General features: G+C 34.3%; 1 protein-coding gene across 1 annotated transcript; it reads right to left on the bottom strand.

The window, feature by feature from the left end:
- Positions 1–4,241: 4,241 nt before the first annotated feature.
- Positions 4,242–4,883, bottom strand: LOC129229617 (uncharacterized). Its single transcript, XM_054863963.1, has one exon. It carries the CDS (start codon positions 4,881–4,883, stop codon positions 4,242–4,244), a length of 642 nt encoding a protein of 213 aa, XP_054719938.1.
- Positions 4,884–14,378: the final 9,495 nt, after the last annotated feature.

The raw sequence follows: 14,378 nt of genomic DNA, 5'->3' as shown, positions 1-14,378 counted from the left end.
TATGACGAATGACATCCACGTGCATAATCTTAAAACACATTCATGTCCACTGAAATAAATCTGGAGAAAGCTGCTTTGTAGTCACGTGGTTAGCAACTACTAGTAAAGAATGGGCAGTTGATGCGTAAAACTGTCATTTAACAATATATCAGTTACGCCATCGATAAGTTTAACGATCGTAAATCATGATACTTCTGAGAAGCATATGCAGTTTAATGTGACTGTCCGCTTCAGGATAGTTTTGCTGCCTTAATGTCCAGTGCAGTCTTAAAAAGGTCTCTTGACGATCCAATAATGAATAAGTAAATAAAGAAATAAAGACATTCTAGAGAGAAAAAGGACTATTATTCACAACAGCGATGATAACGCATTCGTGCCAAAGAAAAAATCTATAAATTGCTAATATTTTTTCACATTTGAATCATAGACTTTCTTGCTGAAAATACTTAGCAAGCGACTCAAATCTTGAATAACTCCACGTAAAAAGACTTCTGAGTAAAATTACTCTTGACGACAACCTTGATAAAGCATACCAGATTTTCAAGATTTTTTTCCCAATGGTTATACAGGGTGGCGACAGATCAGGGAGATCAGGAAAAAGTCAGGGAACTTTATCACTCAGGGAAATATCAGGAAATTTTGGAAAAATAACAAAAATTCAGGGAAAATTGATCAAATGAAAAATTTTTTTTCCTTGCAAATGAAGTACTTCCATTCCATACGAATTTTCCGCCAATTATTTGTTTTAAAAAAGTAAAATTAATGAGGTGCGATTATGCAGTTCCGCATATTTGTGCATCTTTTTTCCTCAAGATCAAAGTATTCAATCTTAAGATGAGCGTCCTAAGATTGCTTCTGTGTCTGTAAAGTTGTTTATTTTACTTTACTTGAATTTTCCTTCCAAGCATTCCAAGCTACGTAAAATAAACAACCCTACAGGCAAAGAGGAAGCCGCCATTAATGACTTGCTCCCTTGCCTTTACTCATTGTCTTGAAGTAATTAGTATACTGTTATCACGATTTCAAGAAAAAATCTTTGTTTTATAATTAATGCTGAAAAAGTCTGAAAAGTTATCACTTGGCGTTTTTAATTAGTTCGCTAAAATTGAATTTTGACTGAAAATCAAATTTGTTTTTTTGCCATGGTATTATTCACTGTCAGAATTACACGAAGGGGTTTTTTTTTTTTTTTTTTCAGACTTTAAAACTCTTTTATTTTAAAACCCTATACATATACTTTCAAAATTAATAATTGTTTTTGAATTTCAATGTTGTTTGTTACTAAAGAAATCTAAGATTTTTTTCCGACAACTAATGAAATCATTTGAAATTGAGTTGTGTACATAAGTAAATATTTTTATTAATTATTATTTCTTTCAATAGTTAAAATGCTGTATTCATTCATTAAAACCTAAGTTCTTGATTAGAGAATAGCTCAATATGACTGGTTGTTGAAAGATTTCAATTTTTTGTACATAAATATGTCTATTCTGCCGTGTACAAGTAAAGGGCAATAACTGCACATTTTTCTTTTCTATTTCTTTTTTTGGCGTTTTTATCATCTATTGTACGTTATCTTTATTGTACATACTCGCTTATTTGGTTTCCGCTGAAAAAGAAGCGTGAAGAAAGCGTCTAATTCCAACATTTTCCTATTGTTAGTACCGAGTCCACCACATTTTTTTTTTTTTCAAATACCTCGAAAACTTATTTCTGCAGATACTGCCGTTTTCCTGCACACGGCAGTATTATTTACGTAAGTAAAACTACATTACTTCTATACTTTAACTGCCACTTGTTACTCTTGCAGCTACAATTAAACTGCTTGAAAATTCAGTTCAAGATTATTTCCATTTAAATTTTTTAGTTTTATCATGGTTAGATATGTCTTTAAGAGTGGTTTTAATAATTTCTTAGGCTTCTTATGTTAACTGGTTCCTGGAAGTAATTGTTTTAGATTTCCGACAATATTTCTCTGTCAATAATTTAATATATAATTTTTACCAAAAAAAAAAGGACCATCTTTTCAAAATATATTTTTATTAACAGCTTAAACTGTATTAGACCCTGCATTTTATTTAATATGCAATGCTTTTCAGGTAGGGCAAAGAAAAGGAAACCTTTATCATTCATTGGTAACGTAAATCAGGGAAATTTAGTGAACTTAATCAGGGAAATCAGGGAAAAGTCAGGGAACTTTTTTTCCCAGTTCCTGTCGCCACCTTGTTATAAATGGTGCTTTCACACTCTCTTAGTACTTAGTTATGTTTCAAAAATATAATTCACAATTATTTATGATTTTCAACGATAAATGAAACAATGAAAAGTATTCTATTTTGTCTTTTGCAGCTATCAAAGTGGCATAAAAATAGTGGTACTTTTCGAGAGGCTGTCAAATTGCAAAAAAAGAGGAGGTTCAATACTTTGAAAACATTTAGTAGAAATGGCGATGTCTAGCTTTCTTTTGAAATTTAAGTAATTGTGCTTTGTAGTTCAACTCTTTTTATTTAGCAAGCTCTTTCTCTGTTTTTTTCCATTTATAACAAAAAATTCTCTCTCAAGCAAGGCAATACCCGATAAAACTAAACTTTATCCTCAATTTCGGAACTTGTAAAAAATTATGCATGGCGAAATGACAACTAATACTTGCACCGTCTTCACAAAGACAGCTGATAAAAACCTCGTACATGGCAAAGATGGTGGTCATTGGTCACTTGATAGATGTATCCTTTAAATATCCTCTCACCGAATACTTGCACCGTCTTCATAAAGATAGCTGATAAAACCTCGAACAAGGCGAAGATGATGGACATTGGTTACTTGATAGATATATCCTTTAAATAGCCTTTTACCGAATACTTACACTGTCTTCATAAAGATAGCTGATAAAACCTAGTACAGGGTGAAGATGATGGTCACTTGATAGCTATATCCATTAAATAACATTTTACCAAATACTTGTACCGTCTTCATAAAGATTTAATAAAACCTCGTACTACGAGAAGATGGTGGTCATTGGTCACTTGATTTATATAACCTTTAAATAGCCTTTTACTGACATTTTTGGAAGTTGAAAACATTTGAATAACTAATTTATTCGAAGCGTCTGCAAAGGAAAGTTTTAGTTTTTACTTGATAAGACGAGAAAATCTTTTTTATAGTATTGAGCATTGTCGTCAAGGCATTAGTAAAAGTGATAATTTTCCGCTATAGTTTCAGATAATGTCTATGCATCCTGCACCAATGAACATATCCGAAATATTTTTCTAAACACATGTAAAATATGTAAGTTCATCTGTATAGATCCCCCTCAAATTTCTTTTAGAATAGTAGAAATGCTGACGATTTCCTCAGAATTTCTGTTTTGAATCAAGTTTAAATTTTTACATTTTGTCTTTCAAAAAAGTCCTTAAGTATGTTGAAATCAGCATCTTTCTGAAGAACTTATCTCGCAAGAGGTACTTATTGCCATTCAGGAATGTTTTCACAGAATCTCAGAGTAAGTAAATCTTTAGGTCGAACCGTTTGATCAATTATTAAGCTCTATCATATAAATACGTCTGAAATATTGCAAAGCAAAAGTGGAAAAAGGTTTGCCGAAAGTTCTGAAATATTTTTGAATATTGTTCAGAGTTGAATTCATAAAAAGAAATCATGAGTATTTTTTTCCCCATTTCGAGATAACATATATATATATATATATATATATATATATATATATATATATATATATATATATATATATATATATAGAGAGAGAGAGAGAGAGAGAGAGAGAGAGAGAATATCATGAAGTTACCACCCAATGCTTCTACAGTTTGTCCCATATTGTTTTGATTTGATGGGATTTGTAGTTCGGATGAGCAATGAAGTGGGCAATTTTTGGTTCTTCCCTCCTGAATAATTGGCAATAATTACTTCCGTGTTTCTGGTATGCTGTTGGGGAAAAAATCAGGCTTGTCATTTTATTTTAGTGATTTCCTCCTGATCATTGGCAATAGGTGTCTTGCGTTTCTATTTTTACCCTCCTCTAAGCCCTGTGGGGTGAAAAATTCAGTATATCATTTTTCGTGTTTTCCGCCTGAATCGTTGGCAATATGTACCTCGTGCGTTTCTGGTATGCTGTGGAGTACAAAATTAAGTTTGCCATTTTTAGTTTTTCCCTTCTGAATCGTTGGAAATATGTGCTTCTTGCGTTTCTGGTATGCAATTGTATTAAAAAAAAATGAAGTTGGCTATTCTTAGTATTTCCCTCCCGAATCGTTGGCAATGAGTACTTGCGTTTCTGGTATGCTGTTGGGAGGACTGGTCGGCGTCAAGGTGTTGGAGTATCCGTTGCTGCCCGGCGTGGTTCCGTCCAGTTGCGGCGCCGACGCCGCTTCGGCGTTTAGCTCCGTGAACTCGGAGATGTCGGCGAGCGGCGTCGACTCCTCCGGTGCCGCTTCCACGTCGTCCGTGCGAACCACGACGGCGGCCGCTTTCTGCGGAACGTCCGTCATGTGGGCCTCCGAGCAGAACACTTTGATGACGCAGAAGACGGCGCCCACGCCGATGAGCAGAAGGCCGACCGTCTGCGCGGTGGGCACGGCCGCGCCCACGCCGATGAACACGAGCAGGAGCCCGGTGATGAGGAAGAGCGTGCCCATGTAGACGAGGAAGCGGCGCCGCTGCCGCTCCAGGTCGCTGTCGACACGCACGCGGCGCCGGAACGCGGCGTGACGCCCGCTGATGGTGGAGACGCCCGGCCGGGCGCCGCCCTGCTGGTTGCGGCCGGAAAGGGAGGAGCTGCTCGAGTGGTGGCTTTGGGGAATACCGAAGCGGCCGAACGTTTTACTTCTTTTGCGGCCGCGCCGGACGGCGACTGCGGGCATGGCGGAAATCATAGTCAGAAATCTGCAGGAAGAGAAGATACGAGAAATTAATTTTTCTGTTTCTGAAGAAGAAATCAACACAAAACTTACTCAAATAACTTTCTATAATAACTTTCTTACTCGAACTACTTACTAACTACTCGAATGACTAACTCAATAGATCTCCCCACTTAAATTAACTGTTCAAGTGGTGCCATCTATTGAGTAACTAGATAACTAGAGCAATAGCTCGTTTACTGTGCTAATACCCTAAACCCTATGGAAGTTTTTTTAAACTGTTATTGTTGCACCAAAATTATCTTTTGGTTTTGATTAGTTAAAAAACCTCATCAAGGTTTTAGGCGATTGGAAATATTTTACTCAACCTTATCTTTTGGATTTAGATTGTTTAAAGAAAATTCGTGAAATATAAATCCTTGGCTGAGTACCAATAGTTAGGGAAAGACTATCCCTGCGGCGTACTAATGTCGTGCGTTGTCAGAGTCTGCCATTTTCCTTCCGACTCCGCTGCCCTGGCGGTAAGTTGTAGCTTATTACGATAAAAAATATATTTATGGATTTCGAGAATTAAGTTCAAAATATATTTAGTTAAAGTAAATCTTTTTCAGAGGTTCTGTATGTGAATAAAGTACTACTTATAGGGTGTCCTGAAATAGACTGACTGATTTAAAAAACTTATAACAGGAAAACGGTTAACCATTAAAAAAAAAAAAAAAAAAAATCTTGCAGAAAATTCATGTGTTGCGTAAATTTCTTTCCCCAACATTTCCAAATTTTAGTTTAAATTTTTTTCAATAGATGGGCTGCAAGTAGTAAGCCCTTTAAGTCAAAAAAGAAAAAAAAAAAGGATTGAATTTCACCGATTTTTCCTCCGATTGCGACATGTGGTTGCAGACGACGGTAGACATTTTAAAAATGTTGTGTAATTTTTTTTTTTTTTTTTTTTTAAATATTTTTCGGAAAACTGATACAATTTTCTATCTTTCTGAGATTTACTGTCTAACGATCTGCAGTGCCATCTGTGGGAAAGTTCTTGAACTAAAATTTACTGGGGGACAAAACTAACGGCCCACCACATGAATTTTCTGCAAGAATTATTATTATTTTTTTATCATTAGCCGCCTGTTATAAATTTTCGAAAACAGTCAGTATTTCAGGACACCTTGTATTTACATATATGTAATACGCAAGAATCAATTTCAACAATAGTAGTTTCGGCGTGGAGAACGATAGTAAATGAAATATGCCTCAGAATTCAATTTCCATCGTAACCAAAAGGGGGAAATCAATATGAGGAGGCTCGTGACGTACCAGCCAAATACTTTTCTGCATTATTTAGTGTAATTTATTTTCGTAGTTCTTTGTGCTCTTGTAACACGTAAAAGAAATTTAAAAGCATTTTTTCTGCTCTGTTTTTGAAATTAGTTTTAGACATTGACGCAGGTCTGAAAACGCATTTTGTGTTTCGTTGAAATGTTTCCTTCACTTAAGCAAAGGTAAAGAGTGTAAATGTGCATTAAGGAAAACTCATTTATACGGAAATTAAATGAAATAAGTATAGATTTTTCATAGTTTCGGATTAGTTATTTGAGCCAGAATCTCAAATCTGTGAATTAAGATTAATTTAATTGCCATTAATGCATTTTGGGGTTTTTTTTGTGTAAGTGCAAAAATAAAACAAACAAACCAAAACAGTTCTTTTTCTTACATATACGTCACATTTCGCACTTCAGGGTCACCCCTACCTGCCACTTTTTGTGGTTGAACCGGTTGGTGGGGCTCTGAAGTTGTTTTTTTTTTTTTTTTTAATCCAGAACATAAGCCGAGCAATCTCTCGTCCAACACCCTAGAGCAGCGGTTCCCAACGCATGGACCGCGGCCCACATGGGGGCCGCGAACGGCATGTTACTGGGCCGTGGACACTGGTCGAGAATCTGAAACATCAAAATAAATCTTGGGGTCGTAATTTCCGTTTTTTGCGAAAATTCACTGAATAGATGTGCCGTCACTCTCACTCATGAGCTCTTTTTGGCTCAAAGCCGATAAGAAACTTTAAGATGAGATTTCTCACATTTCTTAGGAACTTTCCCATATAGTTAGAGAGATGAAATCTAATGAATCAGAAACTCCTTTAAAGAAATTTGCCAGTAAATTGAGACTTTTTGAGGGGCTATTCGATAACCTATCTATTTGAATGAGATTTTTCATTGCAGTTTAAAAAAATGTAGAAATACATTGAATGCAGCAAGTTATTTGAGATTAAAACTATCCATTTTCAATCCAGTTATCAACTCCTTCGTAGGGGAAAAATAGCATCAAAAATCCTATGCAGTTTTAACTTTGATGACTTTTACACTTGAGGACAGTTATATGAACAGATACCCCCCCCCCCCCCTCGCAGAAAGTCAATTTTGACTGCGCAAATATATAGCAGTTTATGGGCCTCAATGATGGTTTCTGTACAAAACTGGTGGGCCGCACAACTAAAAAGGTTGGGAACTGCTGCCCTAGAGGTATTGATTCACTTTGAGGACTTAATGACCACGATATATTAAACGTGCCTCAATCACCATTAATGATCCGAGTTATTTTTACATGTAAATAATTTTACAATACTACTAATTTAGCGAAGAAAATAAAAATGAAGTCGTACAAAAAATACAAAATATTTTTTAAGAAAAAAAAAATCTTTGACAAAAAAAAAAAAAAAAAAAAAATAATAAAAAAATTTTAAACTAAGTGAGCAAAGCGCAGAGGCGTTCCTAGCACGAGTGGCAATGGTGTGGTAATTTGAAGATCCCCCCCCCCCCCAGAAAAAAACTCAAATTTTGTGAAATTCTTAGAGACAACTCTTTTTCACTTTTGCGGTGCAACGAAAATTTAAATTAGAAGATAAATACAGTGGCTCCCAAAAGTGTTCGGACACCTTGAAATTTGTAGTAAAACCAAAATAACGCAAAACTGAATTCGAATATGAAGTCCAATTTTTTTTTTCACACCATTTCCATGCCATTCTGAATAAAACCCAGTAGTTTTTTTTTTCAAAATATTGCCAGATTTTATTTTTGAAATTTGTCAAAAAACGAAGAGACAGAGAAAAGACACGCCACAAAAGTCATCGTACACTGAAATATTTTCGAATAAATTCATAATTAAAATTATCATATGTGGTTTTTTTCATTATTTTTGCATTGTAATGATACTATAAAGTCATTTGCCTTTAATTTTTTGTGTATTTATTCCCTAATATTCTGCTTATTATTTTAAAATGGCAGGTATGCGTAGAAAACAACAAACACGATTCGAAATTTGATTTTTTTTTTCCTCACAGTAGCCGTAAATTGGTTTGAAATGTCTCTAAATTGGTTAATTTACACCATTCTGTAGTGAAGTGCTTGATAAAATGCTTTAAAGACAAGAATCGGATCGAAAACAAGGTAAGAAAAGGTCAACTGGCAAGGTTAACAAAGCATGATCAGAGGTTTACTTTTAAAAAAAACATGAAAAATACATATTTCAGAACTGAAAAAGTTTCTGCAAGAATTGAATGAAACCATTTTACGTTTAATTTTTACCTGAAGTTGTTCGCCAAGATTTCTGATTAGCTGGATTAAATGGGACCTCTTCCCGTAGAAATTTTCTTGTTCGTGAGAAAAACAGTAAGATTACGCTTTTCGTCGTAAAATCAATGATAAATAAGCTCAAAACGTTTTGGAACAACGTCTTACTTAGAGATGAAAATAAGTTCAACATTTTGGCTTAAATTGTTGTATAATTGTAAATGGAAGAAAAAAAATGAGGAATTTAATCTTAAGAACTTAGTTGGATCAGTTAATCAGGACAGTGAAGGTGTTCTTGTGTGAGGGTGCATCTCAGCATCAGGACTTGGAAATTTGGAATTTTTTGGTGAAATAATGAATTATGCTGTTCATTTAAATATTTTAAAGAACAATTTTAAACTATTAGCCCAAAATTTGGTAATTGGAAGCAACTTTGTTTTTTATCAAGATAACGATAAGAAGCACACGTTCGCGTTTGGTGCCTCAAAATTTGTTCTTAAGCTGAGACATATCTCCTCAATCGCTAGATTTAAACTTAATGGAACATATTTGGAGATATCTGGTGGCTAGATTACGAAAATAAGCCATTGAAACAAAAAGCGAACTAGAAACAGTAAGACTCGTAGTGCGGCTGAACACTTACTCAGAAATTGCACAAAAAAAGAATAAAATCTATTCCCAGACGTTTAAAAGCTGTTGTTGTTACTGAATGATATTCTACTAAATAATAACTTAGTGAAAAATTAGATTATTTACTCAATTTTTGATATTTTTTCAAAGTGTGTAAAGACTTTTGTGAGATAAAATTTCCGGCACTTTTTGGTTTTTGATTTTTAAAAAATTAAGATTGAATATTTTTTTAAAAAATGTTCATGTAGTTTCGTAAAAATAGATCACAGATCTTATAATAAAATACCTATTCCGAAATATTAATTCTAACCAATGGATAAGGGCGTATTGCATTGAAAGTCGTAGGTGTACGAACACTTTCGGGAGCCACTGTATAAATTTTGTACTTCGGTGCCGGGCTAACGTAAGTCCAAAAATTGTGAATTTCCGTTTATTAGCGCATTGTGTGAAGAATCGTATTCTGCATCGAGCCATGCGAACGTAATCCTGAGAAAAAAAATCCTTTAAAATTATTCACCACAGTTAAAAGAGCGCAAGTTCCACCCTTTGTATGCACCAGGCAAACCTTTTTTCCGCTATCGTGTAAAGTAGCGGTTATGTCATTTACGTTAGTGTGGCTCTTAGGTACAGAATTAAGGAAGGCATTTTCTGAAAAGCTTGCCCTAGACTCATAGATAAGCATTCCCGCAATATTATTCCGCCGTATTTTCGTTCACATTTAATAGGTTAAACATAATTTTTATGGATAATTCAGAATTAAATTTTTTGAAACTTTTTACAAACTCTTAAATCTTCCTTGGGAGTCATTCCCCAGAAATGTGTCACACAGAGCGCCCCCTCCCCCCGCAGTGATGCAACTACGTTTTATAGTTGTTTTTTTTTTCCTCTCCTGTAATTATTTTAAATATTCATTGAGCTGAGTTAAATTTTTAACGCTTCATACCCAATGATTTTCATGGATCAATTGCGTTTGGGCTGCGTTGTTAGAAAAAAAAAATAAGATAAAGAATAAGGTTTTATGGAATTTTCTGACATGGAATTGGACCGCGGTTCCGATGCATTTATGACTCAGCTGGGAAAAAATAGAGGAGGAGTGGGGGATGGGGGGAATTTTTGTTTAGAGATGAATGATGAATACACTATACACACGGTAAAATCATTCAGAAACATTCCTTGAAAATATTGGACAGTTCAATCTTTGCCAGAAACATGTCTTGAAGAAAACAGGAACGTTTTCCTCTTAAAGTGAGTAACAATCCTAAAATTATCCTGGAATAATCTTGCTGAAGAATTGAGATATCTTCCCGCCAAAAGCCAGTCATGCCTCTGGAACAAATCAGAAACTTTAATAGGTATAAAATATTAGCTTAGCATCTTCCTGATCTATTAGGAAAGCTCCTGAAGCATTATTACAGCCATGGCCAAAGCTAAAACAGAATTGGGTTGTTTCTCATTTTTCAAAAATATTTTTTTCTAAAAGAGCATGGTCAAAAACATGGATCGAGGTATTTTTTTCTTAATTTTGACTTATTTTGTCTCTTAAAAAAATACTCTTGAGACGTTCAGTCGTTGTTTTCATTTTCACTGCTGACATCACAAGTGATTGCCGAACTCCGCCAAATGAATATTCTATTTAACTAACAATTTTCGCTCCTCTAATAATTGCTCGCTGTGAAAAATCACCAAAAGACATCTTTCTAGAAAAGCCAACCACACACTCCGATTCAAGATGGCTGTCTTCACTTTCTGACGTCACACGCTTTAGAAATCTGACATTTGAAGAAAAAATATTTAAAAATTAAATATTAAGAACGAAAAAGTATTGTCTGCTTGCTTCATGTTATTGTTTTTTTTTTTTTTTTTGGCTTATCCTATACATATATCTGTGTCTTAACATTAGTACTCTTCACTACCCCCATTGCAAGAACCAAGCATCTAATCTGACTGCAATACTTGCTAAGATGCGTAATTCAAAGACTTACATCACTGCGCTTTCACGGGGAGCTTAGTCAGATCGGACAGAAAAGAGTACCACAAGAGGGCGATATACTAAATAAACAAATTTGGATATTTCTTGAACTGGTAGATAAAAATATTATTATTATTATTATTATTTTTTATTTTTTTTTTTGACGACGCTGAGAAGGCTGCATTCGTGCAACTTGTAGTAATTCAAGTAACTTTTTATCAAATATTCTTGATTTTCACAGGAAATTGATGAGAACCTGTTAAATCCCGGAATGTTGCTAGAAACTAATTTGTGACGTTTCGAAACTTTTTTACAGTGCATGAAACAGTAAGGAAATCCAAAAATTACTGTCACGTATATCCATAAATTCATATCATTCCTTCACTCACAGTTTCAGCAGAACTAATCCATTTTTTAGTTAGTACTTTGAGTAACATTGAACAGTTAAAGTTAGCTGTGGAAATTGAAATTTCATTTCATTGGAAAAGCAATTCCTTTCTGATGAAATAATCGGAGAGATTTCAGCTAAGTTCTTACCAGGGAATTAAACGAATAGTCTAACATTTTTTTTTCTTTCCAAAGAAGTAACAGTTGAAAAAGCATACGTCGTTTTTGACATGTAGACTATATGCCCTCGCTTCTCGCCAAATGAGAAAGAAATGGAATGTTCTGGAAATAGTAAACAGAGCAGAATGTCGATATCCTTAATGCTAACGAAGCTACAGTGGCTGTTCGAGTGTCCATTTCTAGCTTAATTAGGCAACTATTTTTTTTTTTAATATCGCCAAATTTAACAGGGGGACGAGGGCAAATGATTTATGCGTTTCACTATACTATCTCAATCAGGGGAGGAGACAACAACTTAGCAGGGGACGAGATCAAATGATTTTTGCGTTAAAAAGCGTGTTTCCCTATACTATCTCAATCAGGGGAGGAGACAACAACTTAGCAGGGGACGAGATCAAATGATTTTTGCGTTAAAAAGCGTGTTTCCTTATACTATCTCAATCAGGGAAGGAGACAACAACTTAGCAGGGGACGAGATCAAATGATTTTTGCGTTAAAAAGCGTGTTTCCTTATACTATCTCAATCAGGGAAGGAGACAACAACTTAACAGGGGGACGACGGCAAATGATTCATGCGTTTCACTGTACTATCCCAATCAGGGGGCGGATACAGCAACTTTGCAGGGGGACGAGGGCAAATGATTTATGCGTTAAAAAGCATGTTTCACTATGCTATTCCAATCAGGTGCAGATACAAGAGGAGGGTTATGGGGGTCACGACAATATCATCCATTCACACTCTGTTCAAATACTTTATGAATAAAATGTGAACGACTGCAGAAATATTTTCTGTTCTTTGGTTACATTTGAAATGAAATATATGAAACATTAACTTGACTAAATACCTTTGTTTTTGTAAAGTAAAAATAAGAAATAACAACGTATAATTTCACAAAATTTCAGATTACTGCAGACACGTGTTTCGGAGTTATAAGAAACCCCTGTTTCGATGCAAAATAAAGGAGTTTATGGATGAAAAGACGTAAACTAATTTTTATTTTGCATTGAAAAAGAGGTTCTTCGTAACCCCAAAACTCCTGTCTTCAGTATTCTGCAATCCTGTGCAATTATACGTTGTAATTTCTTTATTTTATATGAGTCATTACTTCCTTTCAATGATTATGAAATTAATTAGTAGTTTATCCCCTACTAGGATTTCAACATTTCGTTTGGGGGGTCGAGTTTCTTGAACATGAATTTCCTCAAAACGGTATAAAATACATATTGTTTAACAAGAACTGATAATTAAATGGTTTTAATGTTAAGTATAATTAGGTTTGTAAAGAACAATTAAATTTTTTTCGACCGAAGCTTTAAATTTATTTTGTTATAAGTTATCTCACAAAATATCTCGTTACTAGTTTTTATTTTTTAGTAAAGTTTTAATCTGCTATTTTTGGAGTCAGGAAGAACAGAAAATTTTGTAACTATAGTTAATCAATATCCAATGACTTAATTTATTGCCAGTATAGCTAAAGAGGAACGTCTTGCTTTGCCTCATTGCGCTTCGAAGGCAATTCTCTAACCTCCTGAAACACGAAAGTCAAAATTGGTTGACGTTCAGTTCTCCTACAACTTTCTGGTTGTGTGCGTAGTTTTTTACACCGATGAAGAGGCTCCATTATTGTAGCCTTGAAATAGCTATATGCTGTATTTTCGTGTAAATTTGTGCTTTATTTACATCGGTTTTTCAATTTAATCACGGAAGTCATCTTTCAAATAACTGACCTGATTGAAACAGTCAAAAAACAATGAAAGCAAGAAAGTTATGTCAAAAAAGCACATTTCCTTTAGATTCCTCTCTTTAAAATAACCAAGAAAGCTTTTTAAATAGGGTAGTATTTATTTTGCGTCATTAAAAAGTATAATCACAATTCACAAAACAATTCCTCTTCCCTCATGCTATTACTTATGAGTGTAATATTTTCTTTTTCGCTTTCTATAACCGACCTACATAATATTGAAGTTAAGACCAATAATAAATATATTTCATTAAATCCTGTCTCAATTTCTTGAGAAACTGAATTGATCAGTTTATTCAAAATATTGATTTAATATTTTGACTAAAACTTCATCTGGGTTTTGTCACCTCTTCCACATTGGCATACATTAAAAACTGTTACGAAAAGTTCTGTCACAAAGTTCCACACCTGGTTCAAGTATGCATTAATGCGAAAATTACTAACAGTTTCAATTGTCAATCCAAGAATTAAGATTATCGAATTAAAATTTTTATGATAGAGTAGCATTTATTGAAAAAACGCTCCGCAGTATAAATAAAGTCAACAAAAAATTCAGACAAAGGCATACATATTAAAATGACATCAAATTTTTTATCAATGAAAAGGTCGCTTTCCAGTAATTCTTCCAGGGGGCGTTTATAACTCTTGAAGACCATCTTGTGTCACTCAGAGATTGTCAAGTAAAGAGCCTCAAGATACATTTGTTGATGTGAAAGTATTTTTTGATGTGAGATGTTTTTCAAAAATAGCATATCTTTACAAAATGTTCCCATGAAAGCATATGATACACCGAGTTGCTAAAATGTGTTTCTAGTACATGGCGTCAATGAACACTTACAAGTTGAACATTAAGTTATAATATGAGCATAAAAATTTATGTAAAATGACATGGAATTTACGCGTAAAAATTGCACAGACTCTACACTGTACGGGTATCTCATACAAAATGCTCCATCATAACATAGATTACTCAATTTTGAAATATTTTACCCATATGAAGAGATTACTTCTTTAGTTAAGGCAAACACTTATCCTCCAT

The sequence above is a fragment of the Uloborus diversus genome, chromosome 9 (genome assembly GCF_026930045.1).
Source record: "Uloborus diversus isolate 005 chromosome 9, Udiv.v.3.1, whole genome shotgun sequence".
Taxonomy (NCBI): Eukaryota; Metazoa; Arthropoda; class Arachnida; order Araneae; family Uloboridae; genus Uloborus; species Uloborus diversus.
This window is presented reverse-complemented; position numbering and strand designations above follow the sequence as displayed.